General features: G+C 36.5%; 1 protein-coding gene across 2 annotated transcripts in view; it reads left to right on the top strand.

Annotated features, from left to right (window-relative positions):
* The window catches only part of PDCD1LG2 (programmed cell death 1 ligand 2), a 61,052-nt gene that overhangs the window by 5,909 nt on the left and 33,840 nt on the right, over nt 1-21,303 (top strand). For both annotated transcript variants that reach the window (XM_081279109.1, XM_081279108.1), the window contains exon 2: nt 12,102-12,170. In XM_081279109.1, the coding sequence (XP_081135235.1) occupies nt 12,116-12,170 (55 nt within the window). In that variant the 5' untranslated portion in view covers nt 12,102-12,115. The remainder of the gene's footprint in view (nt 1-12,101; nt 12,171-21,303) is intronic.

Here is a 21,303-nt window from a genome sequence, read left to right as displayed (position 1 = left end):
CTATCTTCCTTCAAGACTGAAACAAGATTTTCAGGCGTATTCTACTGTCAGCTTTTACATCAGACCCCTGGAGTGCTACCTTGAGTCTTCAGTGGTTGTCTGACACCTTCTAGAAAATCCTCATGATGAACTTCGCCCTCAAGCAGGAGCAGTCAATTCACAGGAATTCAATTGCCCCTTTCAGAATCACAGGTCTCATAGATCATCCTGAGTAGCAAGTGGAAATTGCCTCCTTAAGAGACAAGAACTTTTCCATATCATCAGCAAATAGTGACAGTTCTTCTTTTTATATTTGTATCTCTTTAATTTCTTTTGTCTGTCTAATTGCTCTGACTAGAGTTTCAAGGACTATGTTGAATAGAAGTGGTGAAAGAGGGCATCCCTGTCTTGTTCCAGTTTTTAGAAAGAATGCTCCCAATTTTTCTCTATTTACAATGATGTTGGCCTTAACTTAGCATAGATAGCTTTTACAATGTTCAGGTATGTTCTTGCTATTCCTAGTTTTTCTAGTGTTTTGAATATGAAGAGGTGTGTATTTTGTCAAATGCTTACTCTGCAACTATTGAGATGGTCATATGACTCTTGATTTTAAGTCTATTAATGTAATGAATTATGTTTATTGATTTTCGTACACTGAACCAATCTTGCATCCCTGGAATGAACCCTACTTGATCATGGTGCACTATCTCTTTAACATGTTTTTGTATGCGATTTGACAGAATTTTGTTAAGATTTTTTGCATCTATGTTCATCAGGGATATTAGTCTGAAGTTTTCTTTTCTTGATGCATCTTTGTGTGGTTTTGGTATCAGGGTGATACTAATCCCATATAATGAGTTTGGCATGGTTCCCCCTTTCCTCTTTCATGGAATAATTTAAGGAGTATTGGTGTTAATTCTTCTTTGAAGCCCTTGTAGAACTCAGCTGAGAATACATACTTTAATAAGTTCAGCAAGGTAACAGGATATAAAATCAATACCTATAAATCAGATGTATTTCTAGACATCAATGATGAATCCACTGCAAGAGAAATTAGGAAAACTACTCCATTCACTATAGCCTTAAAAAATAAAATAAAATACCAGGGAATCAATCAACAAAAGAGGTGAAAGACCTCTACAATGAAAACTACATAACACTAAAGAAAGAAATTGAAGAAGACCTTAGAAGATGGAAAGATCTCCCATGCTCTTGGATAGGCAGAATTAATATTGTCAAAATGACCATACTATCAAAAGCATTATAAAAATTTAATTCAATTCCTGTTGAAATCCCCATGACATTCTTCACAGAATTAGTAAAAGCAATCATGTAATTCATTTGGAAAAATAAGAGACCCAGAATATCCAAAGCAATCCTTAGCAAGAAGAGTGAGGCAGGTGGCATCACAATACCAGATCTTAAACTATACTACACAGCAATAGTAACAAAAATGGAATGGTATTGACACTAAAACAGACATGTAGACAAATGGTACAGAATAAAAGACACAGAGACAAACCCACATAAATATGGTTACCTTGTGCTAGACAAAGGTGCCCAAAACATACATTGGAGAAAAGATAGCCTATTTAACAAATGGTGCTGGGAAAACTGGAAATCCATATTTAGCAAAATGAAATTAAACCTCTATCTCTCACATTGCACAAAAATCAATTCAAAGTGGATCAAATACTTTGGCACTAGAAGAGAGACCCTGTACCTAATAGAAGAAAAAGTAGGCCCAAATCTTTATCATATCAGCTTAGGAACTGACTTCCTTAACAAGACTCCTAAAGTGCAAGAAGTAAACTCAAGAAATAATAAATGGGATGTATTCAAAGTAAAAAGCTTCTTGTCAGCAAAGAAAACAAGCAATAATGTGAAGAGAGAGCCTACAGAATGGGAGAAAATCTTTACCACACACACCTCAGATAGAGCATTAATCTTCAGGATATATAAACAACTCAAAAAACAACACCAAAAAAAAAAACCCACAATAACCCAATCAATAAATTTGGCTAAGGAAATGAACAGAGACTTTACAGAAGAAAAAAATACAATTTATTAACAAACATATGAAAAAATGTTCAACATCTCTAGCAATTAGAGAAAAACTACTCTAAGATTTCATCTCACTCCAATCAGAATGGCAATTATCAAGAATACAAGCAACAATAAATGTTGGCAAGGGTATGGGGAAAAAGGCACACTCATACATTGCTGGTGGGACTGCAAATTGGTGCAACCACTATGGAAAGCAGTATGGAGATTTCTAAAAAAAAAAAAAACTTGGAATGGAACAACCATTTGACCCAAGTATCCCACCCAAAGGACTTAAAATCAATATACTATAGTGGCACAGCTACATTAATGTTTATAGCAGCTCAATTCACAATAGCTAAACAATGGAACCAATCTAGGTACCCTTGAACAGATGAATAGATAAAGAAAATGTGGCATATATGCACAATGGAATACTCAGCCTTAATTAAGAATGAAATTATGGCATTTGCAGGTAAATGGGTGGAGCTGGAGAATATCATGCTAAGTGAAATAAGCCAGACCCAAAAAACCAAAGGCCAAATGTTTTATCTGATAAGTGAATACTGATCCATAATGGTGGGTGGGGGGGCAGAAGGGAATAATGAAAGAACTTTGGATTGGGCAGAGGGGAGTGAGGGAGCAGAGGAGGTTTAGAGGTGGGAAGGATGGTGGAATGAAGTGGACTTTATTACCCTACATACATTTATAACTACACTACTTATGTGACTCTGCACCCTGTTCAGCCAGAGGAATGAGAATTTATACTCCATTTGTGTGCAATGTGTCAAAATGCATTCTACCATCATGTTTAACTACCTAGAATGAACTTAAAAATTCTTTAAAAAGAAGAGAAAAGGAGTCAAACAATAAATCCATTTAATAAATTAAAAAACAAAGAAAAAAAAAGTTTTGCAAAGCCACCTCATAGAACCAAAACTGAAATAATTATCCACCAGATCACAGTTTGACCAAGGGTACTTAATTATGCATATCTCTTGTTACCTGCCCCAATTCTTCCTCTGCTTATACCTAAAGCTCCTGTCAGCACCCCTGAAGACAGGGCTAAGGTGCCAGACCTTGCTTTGCCTTCCCAATATGAACATATTAATTAAAGTTTCTTTTCTTCTTTTCACCATTACCTTTTCTATTCAGTTTTGGGGACAAGTGGCCAGACCTGATTTGTTAGAACCCCCAGAGTCAGGCCTCTAGCCTAGGACTGGTGACAATTTCTCTGGGTGACAATGTTGAAAGTTATCTTACTGTTGAAAGAGGATCACCATCCCTAAAATTCAACATTGACTGTTTTCTTTTTTTTGTTTGTTTGTTTTTCATTCAATATTTTTTATTTCCATTTATCCATTCAATTAGTGTTTTTCTCAAATCCAAGACTGTTTCTTTGTGTCAGACTAAATCATTTCTCTGGAAACAGGTTTTGCAAGCAGATTTGCAGAAATAATTTTGTCTACTGTATTTCATTACATTATTGTTGCAGATTTTTTTGCAAAAAAAAAATGTTTTTCAAAAAAGTGTGTGTGGGGGGAGCCATTAAGTGAACCTCTTTTTTTTTAATGGTACCAGTATTTCTTAAAAAAAATTTATTACTAAACTGTCTTTGGTGCAAGATTAGAATGCCTGGAATACTCATGAATATGTGTTAAAACTGAATAGTCCCTATAGACGCACAACATTTCTTCTTGACAGTCTAGTGAACATTTTTACAGTTTGGAAAAAAGTTAACGTTTGTTGTTACTGATTTGTGCATTATAGTCAAAATATTACACTTCAGAAAATTTACTACAGTATTGTGAGATATGGAGTTTAATCTTATGTATCTGAAGATTCTTCACTACCATCATTGGTTTCGATATGTGATGACCGGTCCTTTGAAACCCTTGTTTCAACATGGACCCTTTTCTTAAAAAGTCCAGGGATGATGACCTCCCGTCCCATTAGTGGCCCATTCCATTGCAAGTGGCACTAGTTGATGGAAAGTCCTTTCATAGGTTTTTCCAAAATAAGTAAATAAATTAAGGTTTCTTTTAAAAGAGGAAGGAGCCAACCAGAAGTGAGTCTCAGACTCCTGAGTATGATGCTAAGCTGTCATGCTTGTTAAAGCAAAAATAACCAGAACAAGGACAGATTTCAACAGATCAGTGATGACTTTTATTAAGTGGTGAAGTTAAGCATCAGAGGGCACATTTTCAGGAGAGAAAATGGCAACTGGTTACAAGAGGGGTCTGATTTTTATAAGGTTTAAGTGAGACTTGAATCATAGCAAAATGCATCAGTTGGATAAGCAGGGGTCACAGTTGTGCAAGTTCAAAGCCCAAGTTAGGGGAAGCAGTTGCGAAAGTTCAAAGCCCATTGTTGCTGGGAAATGGTAAAAGTGCAAAGCATATTGTTTTGCTTCTCTCCCTTGGACCCATTGTCCTCCTTTCTCCCTAGGGATAGTGGTTCCCCTTTTCCCCTGGGGAGCTGTTGTTTCCTATATCCTTCACATGCAACCATTCATTTCTTTGTTCATTCAACAAAGTTATGAGAACCTAACTCAGTATTAGGAGCTCTTGTTCTAGCAAGGAAGACAGAACTATAGCAACTTATACCAGCAATGAGTAAAGTACTAACACTAGAAGGAAATAGGATACATTTAAGGAGGAGGGGATCCTCTAAGGTAGTTGGAAGTAGAAAGATGTAAATCCTCGTAACAAAAAGTATAATATGAACTACAATTTTTTTTAAAGTTTATGATAAAACTGAGGTACAGGAAAAATAAATTAGTAAAAGTAAAATGAGATTAGAATTTTCAAAGCAGCCATGAGTCCCTATTCTTAGAAAATGCTTATATTTCCATGTGCATGAAGCCAGAAGGCCAGATTAGGGAAGGTTTTACAGGCCATACTAAGGAAGACTTGACTTTTTAAATAATGAGAGCTGTTAAAGTCCTTCAAGCAGAAATTACATCGCTGGATTTGATTATTCTGGACATTATTTTGCCTACTGTATAAAGGGGTAATTCATTCAACAAATGCTGAGGGCCTACTTACTGTTCTAGGAGATGAATGCATAACAATGAGCAAAGCAAAGATCACTATCCTCTTTGTACTTATATTCATATGAAGTATGATAGGCAACAATATCATAAAGATGTAAATTATATGATATATTAGATGATAATGAAAGCTTTGGGGAATTAAGAGATGGGTACGGAAAGTTAAAAATGCTGAAGTGAGGGTAGAGTTGCTGTTACAATTTTGCAAAATACAATATTACCAGAAAGAGTGATGAAGGTGTCCAGATTGTGGAACCTGGCACACTGCCAGATCTGTCCTTGGGAGCTGGATCTTGGAAGGAAGACACACAGGCCTGGGAGCAAGCTTAGAGCCATTCAGACAGGGAATTCCAAGTCCCAAAGACCCCAATTGTGACAGATGGGGTGGGAAGTAAAAGCTTCCAGAGGAGCCCTCTTGGTTCTTCGAACACCTCACACTGCAGGGAGAGGATTGGCCACAGTGGAAGCTTCCAAAGCATGGAGCCCAAAAGAGAGGTCTTTCTTGCTTGGGCTACTGGAAGGACTTTGGACTTTCCTCTGTGTGAAATGTTAAGCCATCAGCACATACGATTTGACTCATATTTTTGAAGAATCATTCTGTCTGCTGTGTTAAAAATCAACTTTAGAAAGCTGAGATTAGAACCATAGCATCCAGTTATCAGACTGTTGCAACACAATAAGAGATGATAATGGCACTGAGTGATAAGGAAACAGAGAAGACAGTGAGAAGAGGTCGTGTTCTGGATATAATCGAAGGAAGGGTCCGCAGGACTTGTTAGTGAATTAGATATAGGTTGAAAGAAGAAAAGAGTTGAGGATGAATCCAATGGTGTTGGCCTCTACTTCAGTAAATGGAGAATAGAGCTGAGAGAAGCAAGACAAAAAGGGAAAGCAGCAGTGAGGAGCCTCTGCAATGAGATAACGAAAAATGACAAGAAGATTAATGGAGGTTATGGTAATGGGGTGCAGAAAACAGAGGTCATCTAAGCAGCATTAAAGAGGTAGAAATGTAACCGGAAGTTAAGCAGTTGAGTTCTTCGTCTCACAAATTCAAGGAATGAAATCCAGGGACACAAGGATGAGAGCAAAATAATAGGATTTATTAAAGTAATAGAAAGAAGCAGAGCTCCCAAAAGGGAGGGGCCCCAAGAGGGATGCCAACAGGTATCTATTGTCTAGGGGTTTTTAAAGGCATGCATGTCTGATGACCCAGAAAAGGTGATTGGTGGGTTGAGGGATATCAGCATAGACAAATCAAGCTCTTCAAAGTCTGGGTTTAATAAACCAATCAGGAATGCATAATTTCAATCCTTTATTTCCATGATTAAGAGGTCAGTTCTCACCTGGTGGTTTTTGACACATCTATTAGAGGAAGCATTTCAGGTAGAGGTCTGCTTGTGGTTGGCTGTTGCTAGGGGTAAGAGCAAGAGTAACTAAGGAAGGTATGCAGTGACTAAAGATGTGAAGAATAGAAACAGGTATTCTAGGTCAGAAGAAGATATTGTGGTTAAATGCATGGAGAGCAAGTCACAAGATGTCCTTCAGACCCAATGTCTCTTTCAGATTGGCATGGTGTCCCCTGTCCTTCTTCAACACCCTTATCCTGGCTATTTATGGAAGATCTATCTTTCTGCCTCCGAAATAACAGAACTAAGGGATGGACTGGATTTGGCAGATGAGAGATTAGTAGGTTGAAGATGACCCTCAAGATTCTTTCTTGAGGTGGCTATTATTATTATTGGTATTCCAGGAAAATAAAACACAGTTTTCACAAGTTGTCCAAGGTGTTAGAGGCTAATAATTTGTAAGCCCAGACTTTGAAACTAGATGTGTCTGATTTTAGAGACTGAGCTCTTAACCATTTCACGGAGCACATTTTTTTTTCTTAGAAGAAAGTTTAATACAGGAGAATTGTGGTTGGAAAGTACTTTTGTAACAATCTCTGTCCCTCAGTTTTGCCAAAGGCACAGTATGTCAGGAAAGTCCCGTTGGATGGGCAAGGAAGAAGGAGAAGTTAAAGCCAGAGATGGGTCTTCCAGGAGTCCTTTCTGTTACTAGCACTATGTTATGTCATTCTTTCATGTTCTAAAAATAGGAAGTTGGTAAGTGCTGCTCAAAAGTGCTTAAAAGTGCTAATCAGCTCATAATTGCTAAGTGCCTATGATGATACCTTTTCAAATTACATTTTCTTTAGTGTGTGGGGGGCGGGGGTGGGTACTAAGAATTGAATCCAGGGGCACTCTACCACTGAGCTATATCCACAGTCCTTTTTATTTTATTTTGAGACAATGTCTCACAAAATTTCCCAGGCTAGCCTGGAACTTGCAATCCTCCTACCTCATCCTTCCAAGTCACTAGTATTATGGGCATGTACCGGAGGGCCCAGCTGGTATACTTCCATTTTGATGAGGAAGAGTATTGTCAAGTTCAGCTAGGTGTGCCATGAGCACTTCCCTGTGCAAAGCTCCCATTTGTTACCTGTCTCATCCTTCTGAAAATAAAACCAAGAGTACAACCAACTGTGGACCTCACATTTCCCTCTAGTTACTGATTCATTTCTCTTCATGGTTTTGTAACACTCTTCTCTAAAGAGTTGGCTACATTCTATCATCTCCACATCTTTACCTCTAGAACTTTCATGTGCACTTGTCAAGATCATGGATGACTTCCATACTACTAAATCCAACTTGCAGCAACATTTACCTCTGTCAGTCGCTCCTTCCTTGTAGTGCCGTGTTTTAAAATGTAAGTTTTATTTGTTTTTTTATATATATGGTGAGGCCAACAGATCAGGAGGCAACTGTCATTGATAGCAAGCAAGGTCTCGTTGCCTGTGTACATAAAAGCTGATATTATGGCAAAAAGAAATAGCTTTCTTGGAAGGTCACCTGGCAAGGAAGTCAGGAGCAGAGGGGGAAAAGGCTCAAATCTGTCTCCCTGATGCACAAATTACATCCTGATTGATGTAAATTGTGTAAATGCAAATTTACAGAGAGGGAGAAGGGAGAAACTGCTTGTTGATTGATTGTCAAGAAGAGGGAGTTTGAGATTCCTCTGAACAGGCAAAGATGGTCATTGTGCCTCAGAAGGAACATGTTTCTTTCCTGAGGGAGTTATGTGCTATGCAGGGAATTTGGAACATTTGACGTCAAAAGGTCATTGACCAGAGGAGCTAGCTGCTTCTGCACATGTCCATTCTTGAACAGCTGATCACATCGTCCTTGAGGGGATTCGGAAGGCTTTTCCTGAAAAACAATTTAATCACTTTGTTACTTAAGGAATTTATGTCCCATGTGGCCAACCCTCAGCCACTGGAAAGATAGTTTGTTATACTCAAGATCCCAAGAAAAAAAGGATGCAAGTGCAGGGGCTACATAGGGAAGCGCCAAGATCAGTCATGGGGCAAAGGAGGTAGGTGGGACACATGGGCAGGCACCTTTACTGTGGTTTCCATAGGAAGGAGCAGGTGAGACAAGGAAAGCAGATTCGTGGTTGACTAATATGAATGATTTCTGTAGGCCCTGGACCATAGGAGCTCTCTCTAGTTTTCTGGGGCTGGGGTGATTAGGGCAAGTGATTGGTGACTGTAAATGTGGAAGGGCACAATAAAGGAAGTGGTTGAGAGTATGCACTCTGGGTTGGTTGGTTTGCAATTGAAAGGTGTGTTCATGTGCATATTGTTTCCTACTTCTTGTAACTGGCTAGTCTAGGGAAGGGCAACCCCTTTAGGATCAGCAAGCCTCCAGGAAATCAAAGCATTAGAATACAGAGATCAAAGGATATGGTTAATATATACTATCATTTGCCCTGTTACCCTTCTTCTCAGTCTTCTTTGCTGGTGCCCTCTCTTCACCAAGATATATAAATGTTGAAATGCCGCACATGTCAGTTTTGTCTACTTTCACTTCCCTGTCTCTCTATAGGCAATGTCATGGATTTAAAGAACACTTATGTGTTGATGACTCTTAAGTTATCTCTTTCTCAAGCTTTAGACCTGTTATCCAACTACCTCCTGAACACCTCCACTTACCAGTCTAATAGGCATTTCAAATCATACAAACATGAAATATAACTTGTAGTTTCTTCTCCTAAACCTGCTTTTCCTTCAGGCCTCTCCATTTTGCTCTCTAGACAGTCTACATTCTCTCTTGAATGTGTATCTTCTTCCTAAATAAACTTCTGTCTATGCCTTTGTATTCTTTCCCATCACTTATGCCAAGAACACTTCTTGCCCTGAGTTGAGTTCCCCTCTCCTCTGGGAACTCCTTGGACCCTTCTCCAGAGACATCTCTTCTCCTGTGACAGATCTACAGATTTGATACAATTCCTACCAAATTTTCAACTTTTTTCCCCCCACAAATAAACAAGCCCATTCTAACTCATAGGGAAATTCAAAGGAGCCAGAATGGGACAGGGCAGGGGTGGGGAGTGGGGGGGAGTTTGAAAAAGAAGAACAGAGTTGAAGGACTCATACTTCCTGTTTTCAAAACTTACTACAAAGCTATTGTATTCACTACTGTGTGGTACTCACATAGGAGAAATAGAGATGAAAACGGAATTGGAGGTCCAGAAATAAACCCACACATCTCTGGTCAAGCAATTTTTTGCAAGGTGCCAAGCCAACACAATAGAGAAAGTATAGTTTTTCAACAAATTATTCGGGAACAACTGGATGTCTATGTACCAAAGAATGAGTTTAGAGCCTTACCTCATATCATATGCAAAAATTAATTCAAAATGAATCAGAAACCTAAGTATAAGAACTAGAATATATTTATTTCTTAGGAGAAAACATAAATGTAAATCTTTGTAACCTCAGACCAGGCAACAGTTTCCTTGATATGACACCAAAAACACAAACAATAAAAGAAAAAAGTAGATCATCTGAACTTTATCAAAATTAAATTTATATGTTCTTTGAAGTTAATTTTAAATTAAAACATTTATGCTTGGGAGAATGCTATCAAAAAGCTTTGAAGATAATCTACAAAATGGGAGAATATATTTTCAAACATATGTTTGATAAAGAGTTTGGCAGTTCCTCAAAGACTTAAACACAGAGTTACCATTTGAGCCAGCAATTTTTTATATATATATAGACACACACAGACACACACACACAATATGTATTTGGACCTGTTATCCAACTGCCTCCTGAACACCTCCACTTGCCAGTCTAATAGGCATTTCAAATGACTATTAGACATATACATACACACACACAAACACATACACACACACACACACACACACACACGCACACACATATATATATATATATATATATATATATATATATATATCCATGAGAATTGGAAGCATATATACACAAAAACTTGTACATGGATATTAATAGAAGAGTTTTTCAAAATAGTCAACAAGTGGAAAAATTTGAATATCAATCAACAGATGAATGGATAAACAAAATGTATTATATTATACAATTTAATATTATTCAGTCATAAAAAAAGAAAGAAGTATTGATGTGTTACAACACAGATAAAGTTTGACAACATTATGTTCAGTAAAGGAAGCCAGTCACAAAAAGCCATGCATTGTATGATTCCATTTATATGAAATGACCAGTATAAGCAATTGATAGAGACAGGAAGCAGATTAGGGGTAGTTAGAGGTTATGGAGAGAGGGACAGGGAAATGGGGAGTTTCTTTTAATAGTATGGCTCCTTTTAGGGTAATTGAAATGTTCCAAAAGTAGATAGTGGTGTTGGCTGCACAACTCTGTGAATATATTAAAGACCACTGAATTGTATTGTAGAATTTTATTTTTTTTATTGTTGGTCGTTATATTGTAGAATTTTAAAAGTCTGTTTTAAACACACATACACACACAGAGATTACTTTCTCTTTTTTAAGAAATTGCTTTCTTTTGTATGTCAGCTATACTTTCATAAAACTGTTGAAATTTTTAGAATAAACTTAAAAGACAAATAAAAATGCATAAATGCCTCAACAGACCACTTGTCACCTTCACTAGCCCCAACACTTAATCCAAGCTATCACCATTTCTGCAAAGATATTCCTAACTGATCTTCCTGCTTCTAATGTTACCAACTGCCTCTCCTCCCAACAAGTCTGTCATCTAGCCAAAGCTGAGCCCTCTTTCAGAAATGTAAATGAGGTCATGTCATTCTGCTGGTCCAAACATTCAAATGACTTTCCATCACACTCAGAGTATCTCTGCCATTATAGCCTCAGATGTATGGCTCCAACAGATTTTCCTTGAGAAATGGTCCCTTTGCTAATAAAAGTTGTAAAGTCCCTTTGAGGACAAAATAGCTGTGTGTGCTCTGCTCTTTTCCCTTCAACCAGAGCCATCCTTTGGATGGAAAAAGCCTGGGATCAAAGGTAGATGCACAGGAGGTAGAGCAGGACCAAGGTGGGGCAACCCCCATCAGGACCTACTCTCCATTTTCCCCATTTAAACCTCTTGGTAAGAGGTAAGTCACATGATGGGCACATGGATTGCAGTGCTCAAGACAGCTCTACTATGCTACTCAGCCAACTAGCAAGTATTTACTGAGAACACAGCTCTGTTTCTACCAAACCCTGTTCTCAAATATCCAATTCCCTGATTTCCAATCCAGCTAGAGAAGGTGGTGTGCATTATCCATTTGACAAGACACATCTGGTATTTGAGGGCCTGCTATTGGGGGGATGAGAAGTATGATGTAAAGTTTTGTGGCAGACACAAAGAGGTGCAGATAACCACCAGTGTGGGCAACTCATGAAAACTGGTTCATCTTCAGAAAAAGCCATTAGAATAGGAAGAATAGCTTCTTGTTTGGACTAAGAAAGACTGTCTCACTTCCTTCTACGCTACATCCCCTATCCTCCAGACAGTCAAACTACAACTTCTCTTTGCAGTTCCGCTCCCCTGACATTTATGCCTTCCCCCAAAATATTTATTTATGAGTCTTTACCCTATTCTCCGGAGTAAGCAAATCACCAAATCATGAGGCCCAGGAAGGCTGTGTTAGGCTCTGAAACTTTCAATTGTCTATTTCAGATCAAATACAGAACATGTTCTTCCTCCTGCTAGTGTTGAACCTAGGATCGCAGCTTCATCAGGGAGCAGGTAAGAAAAGACAAAGGGAGGGAGGGGTCCTGGAGGGAAGTAGGTAGTGGCCCCTCACTCAGGCCAATAATGAGCCTGTGGTCCTCAGGCTGAAGGCTTTCTTTGAGGGGAAGTATGGTTACTGGCTGCTTCAAGCAAAAGAATCGTGTCAGGGTGGCTTGTGTATTCTAATGTCCCTTTCTTATAAAAATGGGGACTGAGGATATTGATCCATCCATCCGCATTATCCAATAAGAGTAAGACAAGAAGGCATGACTACTCAGGCCACATGCATCTGAACTGTTACTAGAGATCAGCAACGAGTTTCTTAAAGGTGAAATGTCAAGGGGCTTTCCCCTTCCCTTGTGGCAGGGAGAGTGAGTAGACAAGGTCCAAAACATCTAGAGGACTTTATTAGTACAGAGTCTCTCGAAGACATTCTACCTATTATTATACTTTCATGTGAGTTTCTCTTTTAAAATGCAACAGTAGCAGCCTTTGGTCATTCTTACCTTAATGTGGACTACTTGAATTGAAAACTCAGAGTCTTCCTAAAGCCCCAGTGAACAATGCATCTGAAGGTTCTGCCTTTAGACTTGAAGATGGGTCATCTACTGAAGGATGTGGGCAAGTGGAAAGGAGCCATTTAAGAACTGATTGTTTTCCTGGCAAACAGACTTCAGACCCTTAGAGTGTGCAGTAAGGATCAGGAGTGCATTATTTTGGTCAAATGACAGGAGGTAAGAGAGAAAGAAGGAGATGGAAAGGGGGATAAAGTCCTTGGTGGTAGCAGCCCTAATCCCATAGAAATCACCTAACATTCTGCTCTTGGTTGACAAATAATCCTTTAGCACTTGATAACCTTTTGAAGAGCTTTCTTTCCCAGTCCAGGTGGCCCCAGATGGTTCTTTTCTCAGCTATGTTCCACTCCCTTACTTGGGCTGCCCAGCCTTTTCTGATCCTGGAAACATAGATTTGGCACCCTCCTCAAAGGAAGACTCAAATATTCTGCCTCCTCCTACCCTGTGCCAGCAGTACAAGCTAAAGAAGCACTTTGTTTCCTTTGCAAGGAATCCTACTTGGCTGGGATTTTAGAGACATGCAAAAGCAAGCACCCGCTTTATACTAAAGGGCTTCAAGTTTCATAAAGTAACTAATATGACCAAAGTTCAAAAGAAGGGTCTGAAACTAGAGTTCCCTGTCCCCTGAGAGGACTGAGTGCTTCAAGTGAAAGCTTGGGGATTGTGCAACCTCTGTGGGTTTGTAGTTTAAATGCCCAATGGTGTTTTTATTTTTGTTTTGTTTTGTTTTGGTCTTTTCTCCTAGAAAAAAAAAAAGAGATAGACATTTTTAATCCATCATTGATCTTTTTGAAGAGAAAGGATTTTTCTTTTTAAGGTAAACAGCCCAAGGCAATGAGAAGGCACTAGCTCTCCACTAGGTATACTAAAGGGCATAGAGAATAGAGATCATATTTACTAAGGACATGAACTAAATACCTGACACTATGCTAGGCATTTGTCATCTTCACAATAACCATTTGGAAGGTGGAGAAACAGACTTGAGAAAGTTATTTAATTTTCTTAAAATTACATAGTTAGGTGGCACATGAAAGATTTCAACAGATTTATTGTCCTTTCTACTTTACTGGGCTACAATAATGGCAGTAAGCAAATATGGAAGATAAATTCATAAGTCTTCCAACTGGGGAATGGATTTTGTACATAGATCTGAATATAGATATCTACTGAAAGTTCATTCTGAACATTTCAAAAAATAAAACATATGGATGATAGTTGACAAATTAACCAAAAAGAAGTGAAGATCATTACTTCCTTGATTTTCCACAAACTCAGAATTTTACTCTGTTTTCCACACTGCTGATAATTTCAGTTCAGACAAACATTAAATGCCTTAATTTTAGAATGCTTTCTCCTCAGGAGTTGGTTTAAAACCTTGTCATTTCACATCTCCCTAATTAAAGAGTTTGCATTTCAAAGGAGAAAGAAAACTGAAACACCTAGAAATCAAAGAATCTGAGTGTTTACTTCTGGTAAGGGAAAAAAGATCTGGGATGCTGTAGAAAGGACAATTTTATCCATCATGTTTACTCATTTTAAAACTTTTAAACAAAAAGTTGAATTTAGGAATTATTTGTATAGTAAAAATATAATTTTGAAAATAAAAGAAACCCTTAAAAAAGCATATGAGAGCAGTCAGGCTACCACATCCTGCTCCTGGGAGAGTCATACCTTCGGTGGCCACACTGAAGACCCCATTGCTTCATTGTTCCTTGTGCAACCTTCCACCTGCACTCTTCATTGAAAAGGAAAAACACCATATTTGAATTGTGTCAATATTATGCCTTAGTACTCTCTCTGCATACATTTCTATTTTTAAATTTTAAAAATAATGCTTATAGCAGCATTTCATCATTTCAAATAAAAACAAACAACCCAGGCATTCTGGAAAATAGATAAGGAAATTATAGATTATGAACAAAATTAGAATATTATACTGTGAGCAAATAAATTAATTACAAAAACATGCCACTGGATCTATCTATGTGAATTGCATAATGTTGAGCCTAAAAAAAAAAGTCAAGCCCAGAAATATGGTATATAGCACAATATCATTTTTATAAATAATATATTACTTAAGCATACTTATACATATAAGACAAAGCACAATATGCAGGTGTCAATTACCTCTGGTAGATATGTCTTATTAGTAATGTTCCAGTTCTTTGGGTGGGTGGTAGGGTCACAGATGTACATTTTACTTAAATAAATAGTTTTTTAAAAAATATTTTTAGCAGAAGATGGACATAATAACTTTACTTATTTATTTTTATGTGTTGCTGAGGATCAAACCCAGTGCCTCACACATGCTAGGCAAGTGCTCTACCATAAACCCAGTCCTAATTAAATAGTTTTTTATAATTTTTCTTTTTAAAGCCTTTCTGGTGGTAAAACATACCATAGATGCAGAAAAACACATGAAACAAATGTAAAGCTTAATGTTACTGAACCCTTTTATAAGCACCACCCTTATCAAGAAGTGGATCTTTGCCAACTCCCCAGAATGTCTTCATCTGCTCATGCCTTGATTAATCTATCCAAACACTCCCCATAGCACTATCCTTTCTGTCCCCCTTTTAAAAAAAAACTTTAAATGACTCTATATATTTCATTAAACATGCTGTGATTCACTTAACCAATTCCCTACTGACGGACACTGCAGAAATTTCAATTTTTTCCTGGATTAATGCTCAAAAAAAAAAAATGTGCCTCCCAAAGACAGCAACAAAGGTTGACTAGAAATATGATTCCAGTAAACTACTAATCATTAACTCTTTTCTTACTTGTAGGCTCCAAACATGCTCTACTGAATTATCTATAAAGTCTGAAGTAAAATGTTAGGAACATTTTCATATTTTTAATTTTTAAGTTTACATGCATAAAATTCATCTGTGAATTTTGACAAATGTGTGTAGTCGTATAAACCCCCATCACAATCAAGATCCAGAACAGTTCCATCATTGGCCAAATGAGAAATCCTCCTCCAAATTAAAAAAAAAATTACCAATACATAAACACATAAAAGATGTACATATTAATGAGATACTATGTAATGTTTGATACATGTATACATCATATAATGTTTAAATCAGGCTAACCATATTTATTTCTTCAAAAATTTATCATTTCTTAGCAGTGAAAAACTTTCAAAATCCTTTCTTCTAGCTTTTTGAAATGTATACTACACCTATAGTCACCATACCATGCAATAGTAACCCAGTGAGTCCTATCTGAGTCTTAGATCTATTGATCAACTCTTCACAATCCCTCCCCCTGCCCTACCTACTATTCTTGGCCTCTGGTAAACATCATTCTCTTCTCAACTTCTATGAAATCAACGTTTTTTTAGATTCCACATATGAAGACAAGTCCACATATGTGACACTTGTCTTTCTATGCTTGCTTTATGTCACTTATCGTAATGATCTCCAGTTCAACCCATGTTGTTGAAAATGTCAGAATTTTTCATTTTTTTATGGCTGAATAGTATTCTATCATGCACGTGTACCACATTTGCTTTATCTGTTCATCAGCTGACAGACACTTAGGTTGTTTACATTTCTTTGCTACTGTAAATAGTGCTGCAGCAAACATGGAAATACAGATTTTTCTTTGACATTCTGATTTCATTTCTTTTGGATTATACACCCAAAGGGGAACTGCTGGATCACATGATTATTCTATTTTAAATTTTTTAAGCAACTCCATACTGTTTTCCATAATAGCTAACTTACATTCCCCCCAAAAGTGTTCAGAGAATTCCCCTTTTTCCACATCCCTGCCAGCACTTGTTAACCTTTTGTCTTCTTGATATTAGCCATTCTTACTGGTTGAGGTATTAGTCATACCTCACTGTGGTTTTAATTTGCATTTCTCCAATGCTTAGTGATGTTGAGTCATTTTTCATGTACTTGTTGGCCGTTTGTAAGTCTTCTTTTGAGGAATGTCTATTTAGATCTACTGTCCATTTTTAAAATTGAGTTATCTGATCTTTGCTATTGAGTTTTTGGAGTTCCTTGTATGTTCTAGATATAAACCCCTTGTCAGCTGTATACATTGCAAACATCTTCCCCATTATGTAGGTTGCATCTGAACTCTGTTGAGAGTTTCCTTTGATGTTCAGAAGCTTTTTAGTTTTATGTTACCCCATTTGATTATTTTTGCTCTCATTTCCTGTGTTTTGAGGGTCGAGGACAAAAAATCCTTACCCAGTCCAAGGTCCTAAAGCATTTCCTCTGCTTTCTTCTAGTGGTTTCATAATTTAAGGTCTTATATTTAAATCTTTAATATAGCATTAGATGATCTTTGTGACTGATTAGAGATAGAGATTGCATCATTCTTCTGCATAAAATTGGATACCCAATTCTCCCAACAACATTTATTAAAAAAGACTTTGCACCTTTGTAAAAAATTCATTGGCTATAGATACATAAATTTACTTCTAGGCATTCTATTCAGTTCCATTGGTTTGTGTGTCTGTTTTTATGCCAATGCTGTGCTGTTTAGATTACTACACATCTGTAATAGACTTGAACTCCGGTAGTGTAATGTCTCTTGCTTCATTCTTTTTGCTAAAAATGACTTCAGCTATTAGGGTTTTTTTTCTGTGGCTCCGTGTAAATTTTAGAATTATTTTTTTCTGGTTACATAAAGATTGCCATTAGTTTTATTTTGCTGAGAAGAAGCTTTTCAGTTTGAATCCATTGTATTTATTGATTCATGATTTTATATCTTGTATTTTAGGAGTCTTGTTAAAGAAATAGAGGCCTAATCCAACATGATGAAGATTTGGGCCTACTTTTTTCAATTAGACACAGTGTCTCTGAACTAATTCCTAGGTCCTTGTTCCACTTTGAGTTGAGTTTTGTGCATGATGAGAGATAAGGGTTTAATTTCATTTTGCTGTATATGGAGTTCCAGTTTTCCCAGAACCATTTGTTGAAGAGACTATCTTTTCTCCAATATGTGCTTTTGGTACCTTTGATTAGTATGAGATAACTGTATTTATGTGGGTTTGTCTCTGTGTCTTCTATTCTGTACCAATGTTCTACAAGTCTATTTTGGTGCGAATAGCATGCTGTTTTTGTTACTATTGCTCTGTAGTATAGTTTAAGGTATGGTATTGTGATGCCACCTGCTTCACTCTTCTTGCTAAGGATTGCTTTGGTTATTCTGAGTTTCTTATTTTTTCAAAAGAATTTCATGATTGCTTTTTCTATTTCTAGAAATGTCATTGGGATTTTTTATTTGAATTGCATTACATCTGTATAGTGCTTTTGGGATTATGGTCATTTTGACAATATTAATTCTACCTATCCTACAGTGGAAATCTTTTCATCTTCTAAGGTCTTCTTTAATTTCTTTCTTTAGTATTCTGTAGTTTTCATTAGAGATGGTCTTTCACCTCTTTTGTTAAGTTTATCCCCAAATATATATTTTTTGAGGCTATTGTGAATGAGGTAGTTTTTCTAATTTTTTTTCAGAGGATTTGTCACTGACGTACAGAAATGTATTTGATTTATGGCTGTTGATTTCACATCCTGCTTCTTTGCTGAATTCATTTATTAATTCTAGAAGTTTTCTGGTGGAATTTTTCAGATCCTCTAAGTATAGAATCATGTCATCAGCAAATAGTGATAGTTTGAGTTCTTCTTTTCCTATTTGTATCCCTTTAATTAGTTTTGTCTGTCTATTTGCTCTGGCTAGAGTTTCAAGGACCGAAAGTGTTAAATTTTAAGGACTTAACACCAAAAAATCAAATAACCCAAATCAAAAAATGGGCTCAGGCACTGAACAAACACTTCTCAGAAGAAGATATATAATTGATCAACAAATATGTAAAAAATGCTCAACATCTCTAGCAATTAGAGAAATGCAAATCAAAACTATTCTAAGATTTCATCTCACTCCAGTTAGAATGGCAGTTACTAGGAATACAAGCAACAATAAGTGTTGACGAGGATGTGGGGGGGAAAGGCACACTCTTACATTGCTGGGGACTGCAAATTGGTACAGCCAATCTGGAAAGCAGTATGGAGATTCCTTACAACATTTGGAATGGAACCACCATTGACTCAGCTATCCCACTCCTCGGTTTATACCCAAAGGACTTAAAAACAGCATACTACAGTGATGCAGCCACATCAATGTTTATAGCAGCACAATTCACAATAGCTAAATTGTGGAACCCACTTAGATGCCCTTCAATAGATAAATGGATAAAGAAGCTGTGGTATATATACACAATGGAATATTACTCAGCATTAAAAGAGAATAAAATCATGGCATTTACAGGTAAATGGGTGGAGTTGAAGAATATCATGCTAAGTGAAGTAAGTCAATTCCTGAAAACCAAAGTCCAATGTTTTCTCTGATAATTGGACACTGATCCTATTAGGGATTGGGGACAGCATGGGAGGAATGGAGGAACTTTGGATAAGGCAAAGGGGGAAGGAGGGGGTGTGAGAGTAGGAAAGATGGTGGAATGAGATGGACATCATTACCCTAAGTACATTTATGAAGACATGAATGATGTGAGTCTACTTTGTATACAACCAGAGAAATGAAAATTGTGCTCCATTTGTGTACTATGAGTTAAAATCCATTCTGCTGGCATATATAACAAATTAGAAGAAATAAATTTAATTAATTTTAAAAAAATGCCATTGGTATTTTGATAGGAAATACATTGAATCTCTAAATTGCTTTGGATAGTATAGACTATTAACAATATCAAGTCTTCCAATAACATGAAATGTCTTCCCCCTTTTTATATAACTTCAATTTTTATCAATTCTTTACAATTTTCATTGAAGAAGTATTTTACTTCTTTAAATTTATTCCTATGGATTTTTTTGCAGCTATTGTAAATGGGATTGCATTCTTGATTTCTACCTCAGATATTTCACTATTGGCATGTGTTACTAATTTTTGTATGTTGGTTTTGTATCCTATAACTTTTCTGAATCCATTTCTTGCTTCTAATCATTTTGTAGTGGAGTTCTAGGTGTTTCTATACACAAACAATGAAGATTTGACTTCTTCTTTTCCAATTTGGATGCCCCTTATTTCCTACTCTTGCCTTAATGTTCTGCCTAGAACTTTTGGCACTATGTTGAATAAAAGTGGTGGAAGTAATCATCTTTGTCTTATTCCAGATCTTAAAAGATTTCAGCTTATCTCCTATTCGATATAATTAGCTGTTGACTTATTTATAACTGTCCTTTATTATGTTGAGGCATGTTCTTTATATGCCCAATTTGTTCAGAGTTTTTACTTGAAGGGATGTTAGATTTCATTGGATGTGTTTTATCTATCATTTTGGAAGTCCATCTGTTCTTTATTCCTTGAAATGGTGTTCATGTTTATTGATTTGCATATATTGTACTATTTTTATATCCCTGAGTTGAATCCCACTTGATCACGGTGAATAATATTTTTAATTTGCTCTTGAATTTGATTTGCCTGTATTTTGTTGAAGGTTTTAGTATCTATATTCATCAAAGATTTTGATTTGTAGTTTCCATTTTTTTATTTGTTTGTTTATTTAATTGTTTGTTGTTTTTCTTTTGAACTGGGGTTTGAACTCAGGGGCTCTTTATCACTGAGCTACATCCCCAGCCCTTTTCATTTTTTGAGATAGGATCCAATTAAGTTGCTTAAGGCCTCAGTTACTGAGGCTAGCCTTGAACTTGTGATTCTCCTGCCTCAGCCTCCTAAATTACTGGGGCTCCAGGTAAGCACCACTGCACTTAGCTAACAATTCTGTAGATGTTTGTTAGATCCATTTGGTCTAGGGTGAAGTTTAACTCTACTATTTTTTTTATTATTATTATTTTCTGTCTAAAGGATCTGTCCATTGCTGAAAGTGGGGTGTTAAAGTCCTCAACTACTATTAGAGTCTGTCCCTCCCATTAGGTCCTTTAATACATCATACATCTGATGCTCTGATATTTGATATTGTCCTCTCCCAATTCTTAAATCCAGGAACCATTGACCTATTCTTTGTCCTTAAAATGTGAACCTTTCTAGAATGTCATATAAATGAGATTATTCATTTAATATTCTCTTAAATCATTATCTTTTATTATTAATACAGATTAATTATACAAATTTATTGAATTTGCTATGATATTTCCATATATGTGAACACTGTGTATTATATATTAGCTTTTTATCTGTCTTCTTTCACTTAGCAAAATGCATCTGAGATTCATTCATATCATTGTATGTATCAATAGTTCATTTCTTTTTGTAAGTAAGTAGTAGTCTGTTGTATACATGTACCATATTTGGTTAATCCATTCCTAATTGAGGGACATTTGGGTTGTTTCCCATTTGGGATTATTTTAAATAAAGTTGCTTTAAATGCTTGCATCTACATTTCTGTGTGAACATACATTTTCAAATCATTTGGATAAACAACTAGGAGTGGGATTGTTAGGTCATATGGTAAGTATAATTTAATTTATAGAAAATTATTAAACCTTTCCATAGGTTTGATTTTTAGATTCCCAGCAGCATTTCATGAGAGTTTCCATTTCTCCTCATTCTCATTAGCATTTGGTACTTAC

Source organism: Spermophilus citellus (assembly GCF_964194105.1).
Source record: "Spermophilus citellus genome assembly, chromosome: 2".
Lineage (NCBI taxonomy): Eukaryota > Metazoa > Chordata > Mammalia > Rodentia > Sciuridae > Spermophilus > Spermophilus citellus.
Note: the sequence above shows the minus strand (reverse complement) of the source record. Positions and strands in the feature narration are given on the sequence as shown.